This window comes from Colius striatus, chromosome 19 (genome assembly GCF_028858725.1).
Source record: "Colius striatus isolate bColStr4 chromosome 19, bColStr4.1.hap1, whole genome shotgun sequence".
Taxonomy (NCBI): Eukaryota; Metazoa; Chordata; class Aves; order Coliiformes; family Coliidae; genus Colius; species Colius striatus.
Window position 1 is genome coordinate 11,624,200 of NC_084777.1, and position 14,616 is coordinate 11,638,815.

Here is a 14,616-nt window from a genome sequence, read left to right on the forward strand (position 1 = left end):
GGCTGACACCCCTCTCAGGGAAACAGTTCTGCCTCAGCTCCAGCCTCAACCTCCCCTGGGGCAACTTGAGCCCATTTCCTCGTGCCCTGTCATTCATTACTGGAGAAAAGAGATTGACCCCCATCTTACTAACAGCTCCCCTTTAGCTGTAGGGAGTGATCATGTCTCCTCTCAGCCTCCTCTTCTCCAGGCTGAACAGACACACTACCATCTATCTCCTCACAACTCAGCTTAGCAGAAGCCTGCTCAGATGGTGGCTTCTAAGGTGATGTGCACGTTCTTGCTACTGAAACCATTCCTTGTTTCAATCAGGTGGTAGAAATGAGGGAAATCAGCCCCACACTTGCCAACGGAGAGCACCAGCCCGGGCTGGAGAGCCAGGGGCGGGCGGCCTCCATGCCGCGCCTGGCCGCCGAGACGCAGGTGAGGAGGGGAGGCAGCGCTGCCGGGGCCGACAGCCAGCGGGGCCACAACCAGCATCTCCCCTCTGCTTGTCCTTGCTCCTGGAAGTTGCTTGTGAATGTTTGGTTTAAGGTGTTTGCTAACCTGGAGACAGGTAACCAGCCTGTGTGCTTGGTTGGTGGGTGTCTGTGTGTAGACACAGCGCTGCCCCTGGTTTTAAACAGCCCTGGTTACAGCAGAAAGCAACCCCAGGGATCCCTCCATCTGGGTAGCTGACTGGTGACTCCCTATCCCAGGGTGTCTATTCTGATTAACTGGGGACAATACTATTTGACAGCCTGTGTCCCTGGAAGGCTTCTTTCCCACTGACTGTTACATCCAGCTGCTTGAGGCAAGCTCCTGTGCTCCTTGTTTGTTGATAAACCATTTCTCCCCAAGTTGAGTCTGTTTTGCCCCTGATGATAACTGCTGAGTGATATCCCTGTCCTTAACTCATGAGCTCTTTGTTATATTTCTCTCCCCTCTCCAGTTTAGAGGGGAGTGGGATAGAATGACTTGGTGGACACCCAGCCAGGTTTAAACCACCATACCAGAAGGAAAGCTGCAGATGTACTGTGATTCTCTTTGATGAGTGTAGCAGGTACAGAAAATACCAAGGAGCTGTGCCAGGAAGGGGGCACTGAAACACTCAGGCTCCTCCCTGGTGTTTTTTCTCTTCCCACAGCATTCAGCATATACTGCAGTGTGACTTTGGTCAGTAACATGTTGAGGATTTCCCTTGTTTAACTTCTTCTAAAGAAACCTCAGCACTAGGGTAGACTTTCACAGCAACTTGTGGACACTATTTAGTGTGTAGGATGTCACGGGTCATTTTTGGGGACATTTCCCACGTTCATTGCTCGCTTGTTGTCTCCAGCCACCCTCCTGCCTCCTGTGTGTCAGAACACCCTCCCACTCCTAGCTGTGTCTCTCATTCAAAGGGCCTGATTCATACTGTCAGGAGTGAGCAGCCCGAGGCTGTGGGCTCTTCCTGTTCCTCTCCACGGGAAGTAGAACGTGCAAGAGATGCTGCACCCTAAAACTAAAAGCCTGTGTGCTGCATACACAGCAATTCCTGCAGCAGATAACGATCTTGTTGCTAACACACACAGGCTGGCACAAGCTGCACCTCCCCAGCCGGCACAGTGCCCAGCTGACTTCACAAACTGCACCCTGTGTGTGAGGTGGGGTTCTCTGCCTTATCAGGAGCGCTACTCAACATGCTTAATAAAAGAAACTCCCCCCAAAGCACACCCTTACTCCCTCCCTTCTCCCTTTGCAGAACAAAGTTGTCCTTTATTCTAGACCAGGAGCATCTTCCTTCCTTCCAGGGCAGTGCCGTTGGCAGCAGCGGTGCCGGCAGCACGAGCCTTTCCCCGAGCAGCTCCTCTCCACTGCAGCCAGATGTTTGCAGAGTGTCTGGGTACAGGCTCCCCAGGGCACAGCTGCCCCACGTGAGCTCTCTCTGACCCCGTTGTGAATCAGGCCTGAGCAGATCTGACCTCATTTAATAACAGAATGTGTTGGTGGTTGTAGCTTCAGCTGAGTAACCGATGTCCTTTCTGTGTGTCTTCCCCCTCCACCCTCCCCCTCACGTGCTGCTTCTTCTCCCCTCAAACTTTGAGTTCTTCATAACTCCTGTTTGCAACACCCTCTGGATCTCTTCCTTTCTGTTCACCTGTCATTCCTCTGCTTTTTTTATGTTCCACTATTTAAAAAAAAAACCCAAAAATCTTCCTATGCTTTCAATCTCACCTCCTCCCTCCCTCTTTGCTCTCCTCCTCCCCCATCACCTCCCCTCCCCTGTCGTCTGCTGCACATCTGCCGTGATGTCTGACAATGGCTGTACTGTGGGGCTGCTTCAAATAATGTCTCTCATCTTGTCCGAATTGTTTGCAGAGGAGCAAAGCACGGTCACCTGGGAGTTACCTAGCAGTATGTAGTTTGCACTAAGTTGTATCCTATTAAATTCCTGTTAAGAGATAATTAACCTTCCTTAACCCTTTTCTTCTCTCCCCTCTCATTTGGAGTCCAATGTTGCACCGACACAGCCGCTCTCTCTTCCCACTTTGCTGCTGTTGCCCCGATCCACACTTGCACGCCGCACGCTGCAACAGCACAGACTTGGTTTGGTTTGGTTTGGTTTGGTTTGGTTTGGTTTGCTTGTTTGGTTTTTGTATGCCTTGTTGCACAGGAATTTAGGAAGTGAAAGCAAGTGGTTTGGCAATGAAGAAGCAATCAGTAACTCTGCAGGGTTGTGGTAGAGTGTCCCCAGGCTGGTGAGGGTCTGTGTGTGCCCTGTTGGTGTAATGAGAGCGTGGTTGGGGTTATGGGCAGGGTGTTCATTGCTCTGTCATTTCCCATCACTGCCAGTGGGGACTTCTGTCTCTGGAATAAGCACGGAGTCAGGTCCAAAGTCCAAAGAGAAATGTTCATTCCTTAGCCATTTGGCTGTCTGTCTGTTGGGAGATTTCTGTTGTCTTCCTGGCAGCTCCTGTGTGGGTTTTGGAAAGCTGGAGAAGTGTTTGTAGCAGGAAGTGTTCTCACCTTTTTGCCCACCAGACCATCCAGTTTACAGACCTCTCTGCCTTCCTCCATCCTCAGGCTCAACAGTGAGCAAGGAACACAAACATGAAGCTCTTCAGTGTAGTTCCTAGCTCACCCAGGCAGGGCCGTGAGCAGAGACGGCAGCAGCACAGCTCCTGCTAACGGAACGGCTGCAGCGCCCGCGGATGCACCGATGCCGAGAGCTGGGCACTGGCACCTCAGCACTGTTTGTCTTGGGCCTCTGGCAAACCTGCCAGCTTGCCCTCCATGAGAATCACCAACATTTGGGTAACTGCCTAGCAAGTCAGCACCCACAGCAGCCCTGGGAGGGAGAGCAGTTCCTCCCGCTCGCAGTGCTGAGCAGAGCCACGGAACAACTGGCTTTGCGGTGTGTAAATACCACGGGGCAGCAGAGAGCTGAGTTGCAGGGTAAGCAAACAAAACAGCATAGACAGTAAAAATAAGAAAGGGCTCTTTGGAAAGGTTACAGTGAACAAAGTAAATGTTCTGCAAGATGTGTTGTTGGAGGCACACATTGGATGCTGAATCCAAACAAATGGAAGAGCTGTGGGACCAGAGGACATCCTGAGCTCCTTCCCCATCAGGCCAGGCTGCTGTGCCCCAAGGCCTTTCCTCTGCCACACAGCTTTGCTGCAGTGGTAGACACAGGGAAGCTTCCAGAGGATGGATAAAGCCCTGTCTCCACCCCAGAGCCGGCTGGAGGCCATAAGAGTGAGAAAGAAGGACACAAAGGAATTGTCCTTGTTTTCTGAGCTCTAGACTTGGTGTCTGGGCACTAGGGAAGGGAAAGGCTGTGAGAACAGCTGTCCTGCAGCCCACCTGTCTTGGCTTCTGGAGAGCATCTTTGTAAGGTTTTGAACCTAAAGGGAAAGGATTAGAGTGTGGAGCTGCCACTGGCATGGGAACAGGCTCCAGCAGTGCCCGTGGGAAGCTGTGTTACCATGCTAAACGTCCAGATGTTTGGCCACAAATGACCTGAAACCATCAATAGCAACCCCCAGTGCTCATGTTTGGAGATGGCCTGGTAGAAATGCAGGACATACATGCTGCCCTGCTCATCCCACCTAAAAGGGCTTCAAGGAGCAATGGTGGGCCAAGAGAGGTTTAGATGTTGAAGACAGGAGTTGTATTCCATTGCAGGGAGATAGAAGTAATTTCTTGGTGGCTTGGCCTGTACCTTCCCCACTGATTGCTGAGTTTTCTCCCTCTCTGTGTGGTGCCCAGCAACGCTTTCATGCTTTCCTCCTTGAAGCTGCTTTGGGATGACCACACTCCCTGAAGCAGCTTTGGGTGAAACTGGTCTTGGAGAGTTGTCTGTGTGAGATGCTTGGCTACTGTGCTGCCCTGTGTCCCTGCTCCTCTCCTGTGGACTCTGTGTGGCTGTGTGTGAAGTGCTGCATTCCGCTCTGCACCCGTGGTACCTGTGGACTGGCATTCTGATCGAAGCAAAGCCCGTTTCAGCAAATGGAGATCACATTTGCTCCTCAAATTCAGCGCTCAATCAACCATTCCACAAGTCCTTCTGCCCATGCCGGTGATAGCCAATTAACCTTTTTCCTCCTTCCCCTCCTCTCCCCTCTCTCTCCCCGTGTCACCTTCCCCGTGCTGGGTGCTGAGCAGGGTGCAGTGCCTGCCCTCACCCAGCTCCCTGTCGCTCTGTCTGCTTGCAGCCCATCCCGGACACCAGCCCCATGAAGCGCTCTGTGTCCACGCTGACCCCACAGCGCCCTCACCCCATGCACCTCTACGAGTACTCGCTGGAGCGCGTGCCGCCGGAGCCAGGGCACCACCACCACCACCACCGCTGCCACCGCCGCAAGGAGAAGAAGCAGAAGTCCTTGGAGAAGTCACCCCACCAGCTGGCTGATGGAGAAGCTGGTAAGTGCTTTGCAGACAAGGATTTTGTCCTTGTGTTCCTCCCTTCAGGACATGCAGCACTCATTTTGTGTCCAGTGCTGGGCTCCCCAGCTCCAGAGGGACAGGGAACTGCTGGAGAGGCCAGTGCAGGGCCAGCAAGATGCTGAGGGGACTGGAGCATCTTCCTTGTGAGGAAAGGCTGTGGGACCTGGGGCTGCTCAGCCTGGAGGAGACTGAGGGGAGATCTTACTACTGTTGACAAATATCTGAATAGTAGATGTCAGGAGCTTGGGGCAGCACTTTTTTCAGTGATATCTGGCACCAGGACAAGGGGTGATGGGATGAAGCTGCAACACAAACAGTTCCATGGAAACATAAGGATAAACCGTTTCAGTGTTTGAGTGAGGGAGCCCTGGCCCAGGCTGCCCAGGGAGGGTGTGGAGGCTCCTTCCTTGGAGGGCTTCAAGACCCACCTGGACACGTTCCTGTGTGACCTGACCTAGGTGGGAGCTGCTTCTGCAGGGGGTTGGACTGGATGAGCTCTAAAGCTCCCTTCCAACCCCCACCATGCTGTGCTTCTGTGACTCTGTGATTTTGGGGCCCTGTCTGCACAGAAGCATCTCCCTTCCCCACACTTGGGAGTTCCTTCTTTGTCGGTTGACCCCCAACTAACGTTGTTCTTTCAGTGTCCCATTCTGGTGAGCCTTCTTCCAAGGACAAGAAGCAGGAACGTGGCCGATCCCAAGAGAGGAAGCAGCACTCTTCCTCCTCCTCTGAAAAGCAACGCTTCTACTCCTGCGACCGCTACGGCAGCCGGGACCGTTCTCAGGCCAAGTCTGCCGACCCCAGCAGACCCACCTCACCCAACGGAGCGCCCGAGCCCGGGCCACACAGACAGGTGAGGAGATGCAGGCTGGGACAAGGGCACCAAGGTCTTCCAGGGATGGACACACCTTGTCTGTGTTTTGCTCAATGGAGACAGAACGAGGCAGGAAGGACAGGCAGTAGGAGATAAAGCCATTGGAGTCCTGCTGGTGCTTCACGTCCAAAACAGGGATGGAAATGTCACCTGAGGGCTTTTTAGTGAACACCTGCAGGGGGGGGACTGGAGGCATCTTGCAGAGCCCCCACTGCCAAGGACACCCTTGCTCCTTCTTTCAGCAGAGCGGCCTGGGAGACCTGAGAACTGGCAGCTTTTGGTGCTGGTAGAGAAAGAACATGTGAGCCAAGGCAGGCTGGAATTGTAGCATGGGGCTGGGACAACTGAGCTGAGCTGTTCTCCTGCCAGCCGTGTTAACCTGGTACCTACTGCTGCCCCATGCCCAAACCAGTGGCTGCCAAAGGAATCCTTCCTTGCCATGGCAGTACAAGCCCATGTACAGGGACTCCAGTCAGCCAGAGCTGGGATCTCAGCAGAGTTCACTCATATTGGGGTTCCCCAGCTGCTGTTGCCTGGGTTTCAGAGCTGCCCTGGGCTGTGGAACAGGTCAATTGTCTGAAAATTGAGGAAGAATTCCTTTTCCTCGATTTCCATCTTCAAATCAGTCAAACAATCAATCAAATCAATCTTCAAATCAGAGCACATCTTCAAATGTGCTGCCTACCTGAGAGGAGAAGGCACAGTAAGGAAGAGGAGGAACTTAGGAGAGGGCAGGACCTGGGTGGAAGGGGAGGGAGCTCAGCACCGGCTCAGCATCATCCCTGCAAACACCCCCCAGTAGCACAGAGCCACTGAGCTGAGGCAAAGGCTCTGGCCTCTCCAAAATCTGCTTCAATTTGCAGCCTGTGTGACTGGCTGAGTGTCTCAGGGGAAGCTCAGTGATGCTGTCAGCCCCTGCAGCAGCAGCAGCTGGTGGGGAGCAGGAGGAAATCCTGCATTCAGCACAAGTTAGAGCCCAAGGGAAGGATTTCAATGAAGAGGCCTCATAGTGTCCCACTAGCTGCAGCTTTTTGTCTCTTTACCCAGCCCTGTGCCTTTCTCTCTCCCTGCGTGGTCCTCAGCAGCATCCAGGCTGCAGCAGCAGGCTGTGTGCTGCAGCGAGTGCCATGGGGCTGCTGCTCCACAGCTCTGAGGACACCCAGACCATGGCACAGGCTTTGCAGAGTCCACCTTGGCTGGGAGGAGATGTGGCAGCAGGATAAGGCCAATCCAGCGAGGACCATGTGCAGCCATAGCGAGAGGGAGCTGCAGTCACACAGGTCTTTTCCATTCCCAGGTGCTGCAGTCCCCAGCTGGCCTTCATCTGATTTTCAGATGAGGTTTTCTTCCCATTTAATTCCTCCCTGTGGGTTGAGAGGCAGGAAGATGACACTGATTTTCAGCAGGACCTGACCTTTCTTGCATGCTCAGTTCACCAGAACTTGAAATATCACATGTGCTTTCATTATAAAACTGAAACCTTCCCACAGTTCATGGACATTCACCACTGGAGCATCAGCTGCCTTTTATGCAACTTATAAACCTGTTCCCCAATTCCAGTGAAGTCCAAGTGGTCCCCCATGTCCTGTGAGCATTTAGTAAGGCAGGGAGGAGAAAGCCTGTTGTGTCAGTGTCCATGTGTTTCATCCACTCACTAGTTGCCTACTTGAGTGGAGCTGCCCATACAACCCCTGGTTGTTCTGGGAACAGCCAAGCCAGCATCTGTCCCAGTGAGCAGAAGCTCCCTGGTCTTAATAAGGCATCAGCAAGCAGCTCTTGTCGGTGCATTTCCTGCTCGATGTCAAGGTGCTCAGTAACTCTCACGTATTTGCTGTGTTAGTCTGTCCCTCTCCTTGGGAGATGCAGCTTTTCCCAGGAGCCCTGGCCCAGCACCAATCCCTGGGAGACCCCTGCATATGTCAAAAAGAGAGGCCAGCTGGAGCCTCACCCTGATGACAAGGTGACTCCTTTCCAGCTAGAGCCAGCCCAGAAATCAGGCCACGTTTGGTTCAGAGAGAAGTTCTTTGGAGGGTTTTTCCCTAATACAAAGAAAAAGTGACACAAGAAAACCAAGCCATGAACATCTCAGTTTGGGTCAGCTTACAGTGTGCTGCTGGCCCTCGTGGAGGTGCTGGGCATGGCAATTGTTAAATGTAAATCCCATTCCGTGGTGGATCTGGGCAAAGTGGGTTTTGAAATGGGATGAAACTGCTTGGAATTGCAAAATGTTTCAGCAGGAAGGAGCCTGTTGGACATTTTAAAGCAAGAGCTCATCATTTTCTGTGCAATAACAGGGATGAGCACAAGCTGGAACACAAGAAGTTCCACTGGAACAAGAGGACCAAGTCCTTTGGTGCTGAGCTGAGGGAGCCCTGGCCCAGGCTGCCCAGGGAGGCTCCTGCTCAGGAGGTTTCCAACCCCACCTGGACACGTTCCTGTGCCCCCTGAGCAAGGGGAACCTGCTTTAGCAGGGGTTGGGCTGGATGAGCTCTAGGGGTCCCTTCCAGCCCCCACCAGTCTGGGACTCTGGGCTTTCCTGTTCATGGATAGCAGAAGTTTGGAAATCTGACTACAAAACCCCCACATTTTCAGACAGATCAATACTTACCAAAACAATTCAGTTCTACTTTCTTTTGTAAGTCTCATAATACCGAGGTGCTGAGGCTCAGCCCCTTGGAAGAAGCTGAGCATCCTGCCTTGGCTGGTGGAACACTGCAGGTCACGGGGAGGTGGCACCATCTCCTCCATCCCCACGGGGAGCCAGATGATGGGAGGCCACTCATTCAGGGGACAGGTACCTGACATGAGAATATGTGTCTGTAGCAGAGAGTGAGGCTGAAATGTGGGGAAGCCAGAGAAGGGAGAGGGTGAAAAATGAAACAAAGGCAAAGGCTGTGACAGGCATGAGTCATTGGCCCAGCAGCACGAGCAGCACACACCATGTTGGATCCCAGCACATGTGGGGCTGTGCTGAGAGACACTCGAGCTGCTCTGCAGCCCCAGGGGAGGTGGACATTGCCTCTTCTGATCATGGATCATGGCATGATCCATGGCAGCAGCAGCTAAACAACCTCTGCCTCCAGCTGCTTGGCTGAGAGCCTCCAGCATGGAATCACAGAATCATTATGATGGGCAAAGCCCTGGAAGCTGCTGCAGTGCCAGCCCTGCCCTCACCCTGCCCAGCCCAGCACTGACCCACAGCCCTCAGCACCTCAGCCCCAGGGCTTTGGGCTCCCTCCAGGGCTGGGCACTGCCCCAGCTCCCTGGGCAGCCTGGCACAGGGGCTGACACCCCTCTCAGGGAAACAGTTCTGCCTCAGCTCCAGCCTCAACCTCCCCTGGGGCAACTTGAGGCCGTTTCCTCTTGTCCTGTCATTCACTACTGGGGAGCAGAACCTGACCCCCAGCTCCCTGCAGCCTCCTGCCAGGGAGTGTCAGAGAGTGCTGCTGGCTGCCCTCAGCCTCCTCTTCTCCAGGCTCAACACCCCCATTCCCTCAGCCCCTCCCCAGCACCCTTGTGCTCCAGCCCCTTCCCCACCACTGCTGAGCCTGCCCTGAAAACTGTGCTGGGAAACCCAGGCAGAGCAGAACAAGTGTTGTTTGGTTGCCCAACGAGCAACAACCTGATGTTTTTATAGAAAGGAAAAGCTGCTCTTTAAAAATCAAAGATCTGGTCTCAAAATGTTGGGTCACAAAAGGCTGAGGGAGTTTAAACTGTGCTCCCAGAGCTGTGTGTGTGCTGCCCTGGGAGAATGTAAATAGAAATGCCAAAGCAAGGGCCTGTTTCTCTCACTTACAGTGTTTTTTTAGCTTTCTCTAGCTTAGTTCACTCCCACATGTCACTATTAGTAACCCAGGAAGCTGCCAGACTCTCCCACCACTCAAACATCAAATGTGAAGTGGTAAAGAAGCGAAGGTGAATGCATTGAAGGATCTTGGTTATTTAAAGCCTGTCCAAAAACCTTCTGGTGGTTGTTTCTTTCTGCAAGTGGCTGTTGGACCACAAAGCATTTCAATCCCAAACCACAAAGCAGCAGCCTGTCCCCAGATCCTTCCCCAACACCCGGTTCTGACCACAGAAACCATTCTCCCTGTCAGTTTCCAGCCCCACTGGGTGACGTTGTGCACCAATCCTGCCCGACTGCTTTAAAACCCCTCCTATTTGCCACCAACTGGTGCTGTAGGCGCTGTAGGCGCTGTAGGTGCTGTAGGTAGGTGCTGTAGGCGCTCTAGGTGCTGTAGGTAGGTGCTGTAGGCACTGTAGATGCTGTAGGTAGGTGCTGTAGGCGCTGTAGGTGCTGTAGGTAGGCGCTGTAGGTGCTGTAGGCGCTGTAGGTGCTGTAGGTGCTGTAGGTAGGCGCTGTAGGTGCTGTAGGTGCTGTAGGTGCTGTAGGTAGGCGCTGTAGGTGCTGTAGGTAGGTGCTGTAGGTGCTGTAGGTGCTGTAGGCGCTGTAGGTGCTGTAGGCGCTGTAGATGCTGTAGGCGCTGTAGGTAGGCGCTGTAGGCGCTGTAGGTGCTGTAGGTGCTGTAGGTGCTGTAGGTAGGCGCTGTAGGTGCTGTAGGTAGGTGCTGTAGGTGCTGTAGGTGCTGTAGGCGCTGTAGGTGCTGTAGGTGCTGTAGGTAGGCGCTGTAGGCGCTGTAGGTGCTGTAGGTGCTGTAGGTGCTGTAGGTAGGCGCTGTAGGTGCTGTAGGTAGGTGCTGTAGGTGCTGTAGGTGCTGTAGGCGCTGTAGGTGCTGTAGGCGCTGTAGATGCTGTAGGCGCTGTAGGCGCTGTAGGCGCTGTAGGCGCTGTAGGTGCTGTAGGTGCTGTAGGTAGGCGCTGTAGGTGCTCTAGGTGCTGTAGGTGCTGTAGGTGCTGTAGGCGCTGTAGGTGCTCTAGGTGCTGTAGGTAGGCGCTGTAGGTGCTGTAGGTGCTGTAGGCGCTGTAGGTGCTGTAGGTGCTGTAGGTAGGCGCTGTAGGCGCTGTAGGTGCTCTAGGTGCTGTAGGTAGGTGCTGTAGGTGCTGTAGGTGCTGTAGGCGCTGTAGGTGTTGTAGGTGCTGTAGGTGCTGTAGGTAGGCGCTGTAGGTGCTGTAGGTGCTGTAGGTGCTGTAGGCGCTGTAGGTGCTGTAGGTGCTGTAGGTGCTGTAGGTAGGCGCTGTAGGTGCTGTAGGTGCCGTAGGCGCTGTAGGTGCTGTAGGTCCTGTAGATGCTGTAGGCGCTATAGATGCTGTAGGTGCTGTGGGCACTGTAGGCGCTGTAGGTGCTGCTGCCCAGCTCAGGTAAGGCGCATGCCAAGCCCCTGTACGCTGTGGGTGCCTTTCCCCGGACACCGTCCCCTTCTGTTGGAGCCTCAGTTCCGTCCTACCGATGCTCTCTGCCCCTCTCTGTCCTTACTTACCTCTCTGGGACCTCCAGCTCCTTACATCTGGCGTTGAATTATTTCTCGGGAAGCTCTCTCCCTGACTGTGCTCGTCTAAACTCTCTCTTTTGTTTTTCTCTTTGCTTTTCTCTCCTCCTGTGACGTGCCTCTCCCTTCTGTTGCTTCTCCTTCTGTTTTACACCTGCTGCCTTTGTGTTCGTCTGCCGTTTCCCTTCTTTTATTTTTTGATTTGCTTTGTTCCAATTTTTATGTAGGGCAGTGGTTCAGTTAATGGGAGCCCCTTGCTGTCGACATCTGGTGCTAGTACCCCATGCCGGGGTCGGAGGCAGCTCCCACAGACTCCACTGACCCCACGTCCCAGCATCACTTACAAGACCGCTAACTCCTCGCCCGTGCACTTCAGCAGCTTCCAAGCTGGGCTGCCCACCTTCTCCCCGGGACGCCTGAGCCGCGGCCTGTCCGAGCACAACGCGCTGCTGCGCGGGGACCCGCCGCCGCCGCCGCCCGTGGCCCGCATCGGCTCCGACCCCTACCTGGGCCACCGCGACGCCGCCGACAGCCCCTCCCGCGCCGCGCCCGAGGACACGCTGACCTTCGAGGAGGCCGTGGCCACCAACTCGGGGCGCTCCTCAAGGACTTCTTACGTCTCTTCCTTGACCTCCCAGTCTCACCAAATCCGCAGGGTGCCCAACGGCTACCACTACACGCTGGGCCTCAACGCGGGGCCCGGGACTGGCACCAGAGGACGCAGTTACTACCACGAAGCCGACGAGGACGACTGGTGCTAGCGGCGTGGCCGAGCCCTCCGAGCCGCGTGCGTTTCAAACCGATGAGTTTTATCATCCCGAAGGCCGTGCCCGGGGCCGGGAGGGCCCGTGGGGCAGCCCCCCGCCGCCAGGACTGCCCAGCCCCGGGGCCGCCGGCGCTCCCGCTGCCTCTCGCCTCTCTTTCTACTTTCTTGTTTGTTTCTCCTTTCGCTAGACAACCCAGAGGCAGAAGGCTCCCTCCTCACGGGGAGGGCAGGGGGGGCACAGCCTCGCCCAGCTCCCTGCTGCCTTGTCTAGCTCAAAGACACGCACCAGATGCCAAATGGGCGACACACGCGAGGAGCCGCGACAAGAGCGGTGCTGGGCCGCGGCGGCGGCAGGAGAGCAGACTGCCCGTCCTGTTGGAGGTTGGAGCAGTTTCTGTTGGGCTGCTGATTCATTCCTGATGATGTTGTTTTTTCCCCAGTCAGGGCGGGAGTCGGGAGCTGCAAAAGGACTCAGATGAACAAAGCTCCCACCTGCGTTTTGTCTCCTGGAGCGCTAAGAAGGAAAAGAGATGGACCCGAGAAACCAGGAGGGGAGAAACACAGACCAGAACAAAGGACAGTCCACTGGGACTTGATGTTCAACCACGGTTTCCTTTCTGGTGGCAGCGAGCGCCGTGGCAGCCGGGACTCTGCTCGGACCCCAGGAACCTGCTTTGACCCTGGGACTCTGCTCTGACTCCAGGACTCAGCTCTGCCCCTGGGACCCAGCTCTGCCCCTGGGACTCGGCTCTGACCCCAGGACTCAGCTCTGACCCCAGGACCCTTGCTCTGACCCTGGGACTCAGCTTTGACCCTGGGACTCTGCTCTGACTCCAGGACTCAGCTCTGCCCCTGGGACCCAGCTCTGACCCTGGGATTCTGCTCTGCCCCTGGGACTCAGCTCTGACCCCAGGAACCCTGCTCTGACCCCAGGACTCGGCTCTGTCCCTGGGACTCAGCTCTGACCCCAGGACTCTGCTCTGACCCCACTGCCGGGCCGAGCTTTTTCTTTTACTCACCATGTCGGGTCCTTCACACTGACACACACATGATAAAGCCACAAGAGAGCTACTTTGTAAGGACTGTTTCCTTGCTGCTGAGACTTTTCTTTCCATCCCTCTCTCCTGTCGACCACCACATGCCCTCACTGTTTTGTCTGTTTACAATATGAGCTTCATTTAGCAAAAAAAAGGAAAAGGAAAAAACCCAACTAAAAAACCAAACAAAGGGAAAATCCAGAGAACAACAACAACAACAAGGAAAAAGCTTAGGGGTGAGAAGAGGAAATGTCCTTGGTTTTATATCAAGCTATTAGATAGAACTTTAACTTTTCATTGTGTGCATTTTTGTAAATTGTACAGTAAAAAAAGAAAAAAAAAGGAAAAAAGAAAAAAAATAATCCTCTTTCTGTAGAGAATCAGTCGAGCTGCCATTCCAGGTCCCACTGTTTCTACCCAATGCTCCAGTTGTTCACTACTAAGTGCCTAACCTTTGGAATCTTTCACAGCGACGATGCAACCTCTCGCTTGGATGCGTCAGGCCGTGGGGAGGGCAGGAGGGAGGGAGGGCAGAGCCAGGGGCCAGGCTGGAGGCTGACAGTGGGCAAGACAAAAAAGGCAAAAACACCTTCTGGCCTTGGTTTGGGGTTTTGTTGGCCTTTTTCTTTCTTCTTTTTTTTTTAAGGATGCCTATTTCTGGGTGGGAAGGGAGCGAGTGCAGCGAAGGAACCGGCCCTCCTCCCTGCCTGGGCTTGGGGCAGAGGTGCAGGAGGGAAAGAACAGCGTCTGCAGGGAGGCTCTTGCAGGAGAAGGAGTGTCTTGCACGCTGCAGGTCAAGGACAAGCTGGAACAGAAGAGGTTCCAAAGAAAAGGAAGAATTTCTTCACTGTGAGGGTGCCAGAGCACTGGCAGGGGCTGCCCAGATGGGCTGTGGAGGCTCCTGCTCCGGAGACATCCCAACCCCAGCTGGATGAGTCCCTGTGTGCCCTGCTCTAGGTGCTGCTGCTCTGGCAGGGGGTTGCACTGGGTGAGCTCTGCAGGTCCCTTCCAGCCCTTGGGATCCTGTGGTGGTCACTGCCGGTCTGCAAGAGCTCTGGCCACGTCCCACGGTGCATCCTCTGTGTGGAGGGCAGTTGGAGGGAGCCTTGTTTTTACTGCCTGTTAAGGTTAAAAATAATAATAATCAAAACCTCTGATTCTCAGGGATGAGATTTCTGTGTTCTTGCAACGACTCTTGTGTTGGGTGGTTTCTTTCTTTTCAGCACGTGTGGCTTTCTGCACGTTGAGCCCGGGAAAGGGGCTGAGAGAAGAGCCTGGGCAGGACCTCGTGTCCGTGCGCCTGAGGAACTCTGTAGGGCTATTTTGGGGACAGGTAGGATCAAAGGTTAAAGGAGGAAGAGTGAGAGGTGCCAGACAAGCACAGCTCCAAAACTGCTGATAGGAAAGAGTGTCAGGCAGATTAATTTTTCCAGAGGATGTGCCAAGCCCAAGACTGTGAAACTCCTTCAGGCACAGCAGTGGCTGGGGACGGGCAGACGCCCTGACAGAGCCCCCTGAGTCACTTTGTCGCTGGGGGAAGTCGCACCAGGACTCTCAGGAGGCCTCAGCAAAAAGCCTTTCAGCCTCAGGCAGGGAGCAGGCTGCTGCAGGGCGGTCCTGCACCCCTCCTGTAGCTCTTCT

At 54.5% G+C, this 14,616-nt stretch overlaps 1 protein-coding gene across 1 annotated transcript in view; it reads left to right on the forward strand.

The window, feature by feature from the left end:
- The window catches only part of CACNA1B (calcium voltage-gated channel subunit alpha1 B), a 324,587-nt gene extending 311,882 nt beyond the window's left edge, over positions 1-12,705 (forward strand). Inside the window, exons 45-49 of the mRNA XM_062011331.1 lie at positions 313-423; positions 2,341-2,376; positions 4,680-4,887; positions 5,553-5,764; positions 11,400-12,705. Of these exons, the coding sequence (XP_061867315.1) occupies positions 313-423; positions 2,341-2,376; positions 4,680-4,887; positions 5,553-5,764; positions 11,400-11,933 (1,101 nt within the window). The 3' untranslated portion in view covers positions 11,934-12,705. The remainder of the gene's footprint in view (positions 1-312; positions 424-2,340; positions 2,377-4,679; positions 4,888-5,552; positions 5,765-11,399) is intronic.
- Positions 12,706-14,616: the final 1,911 nt, after the last annotated feature.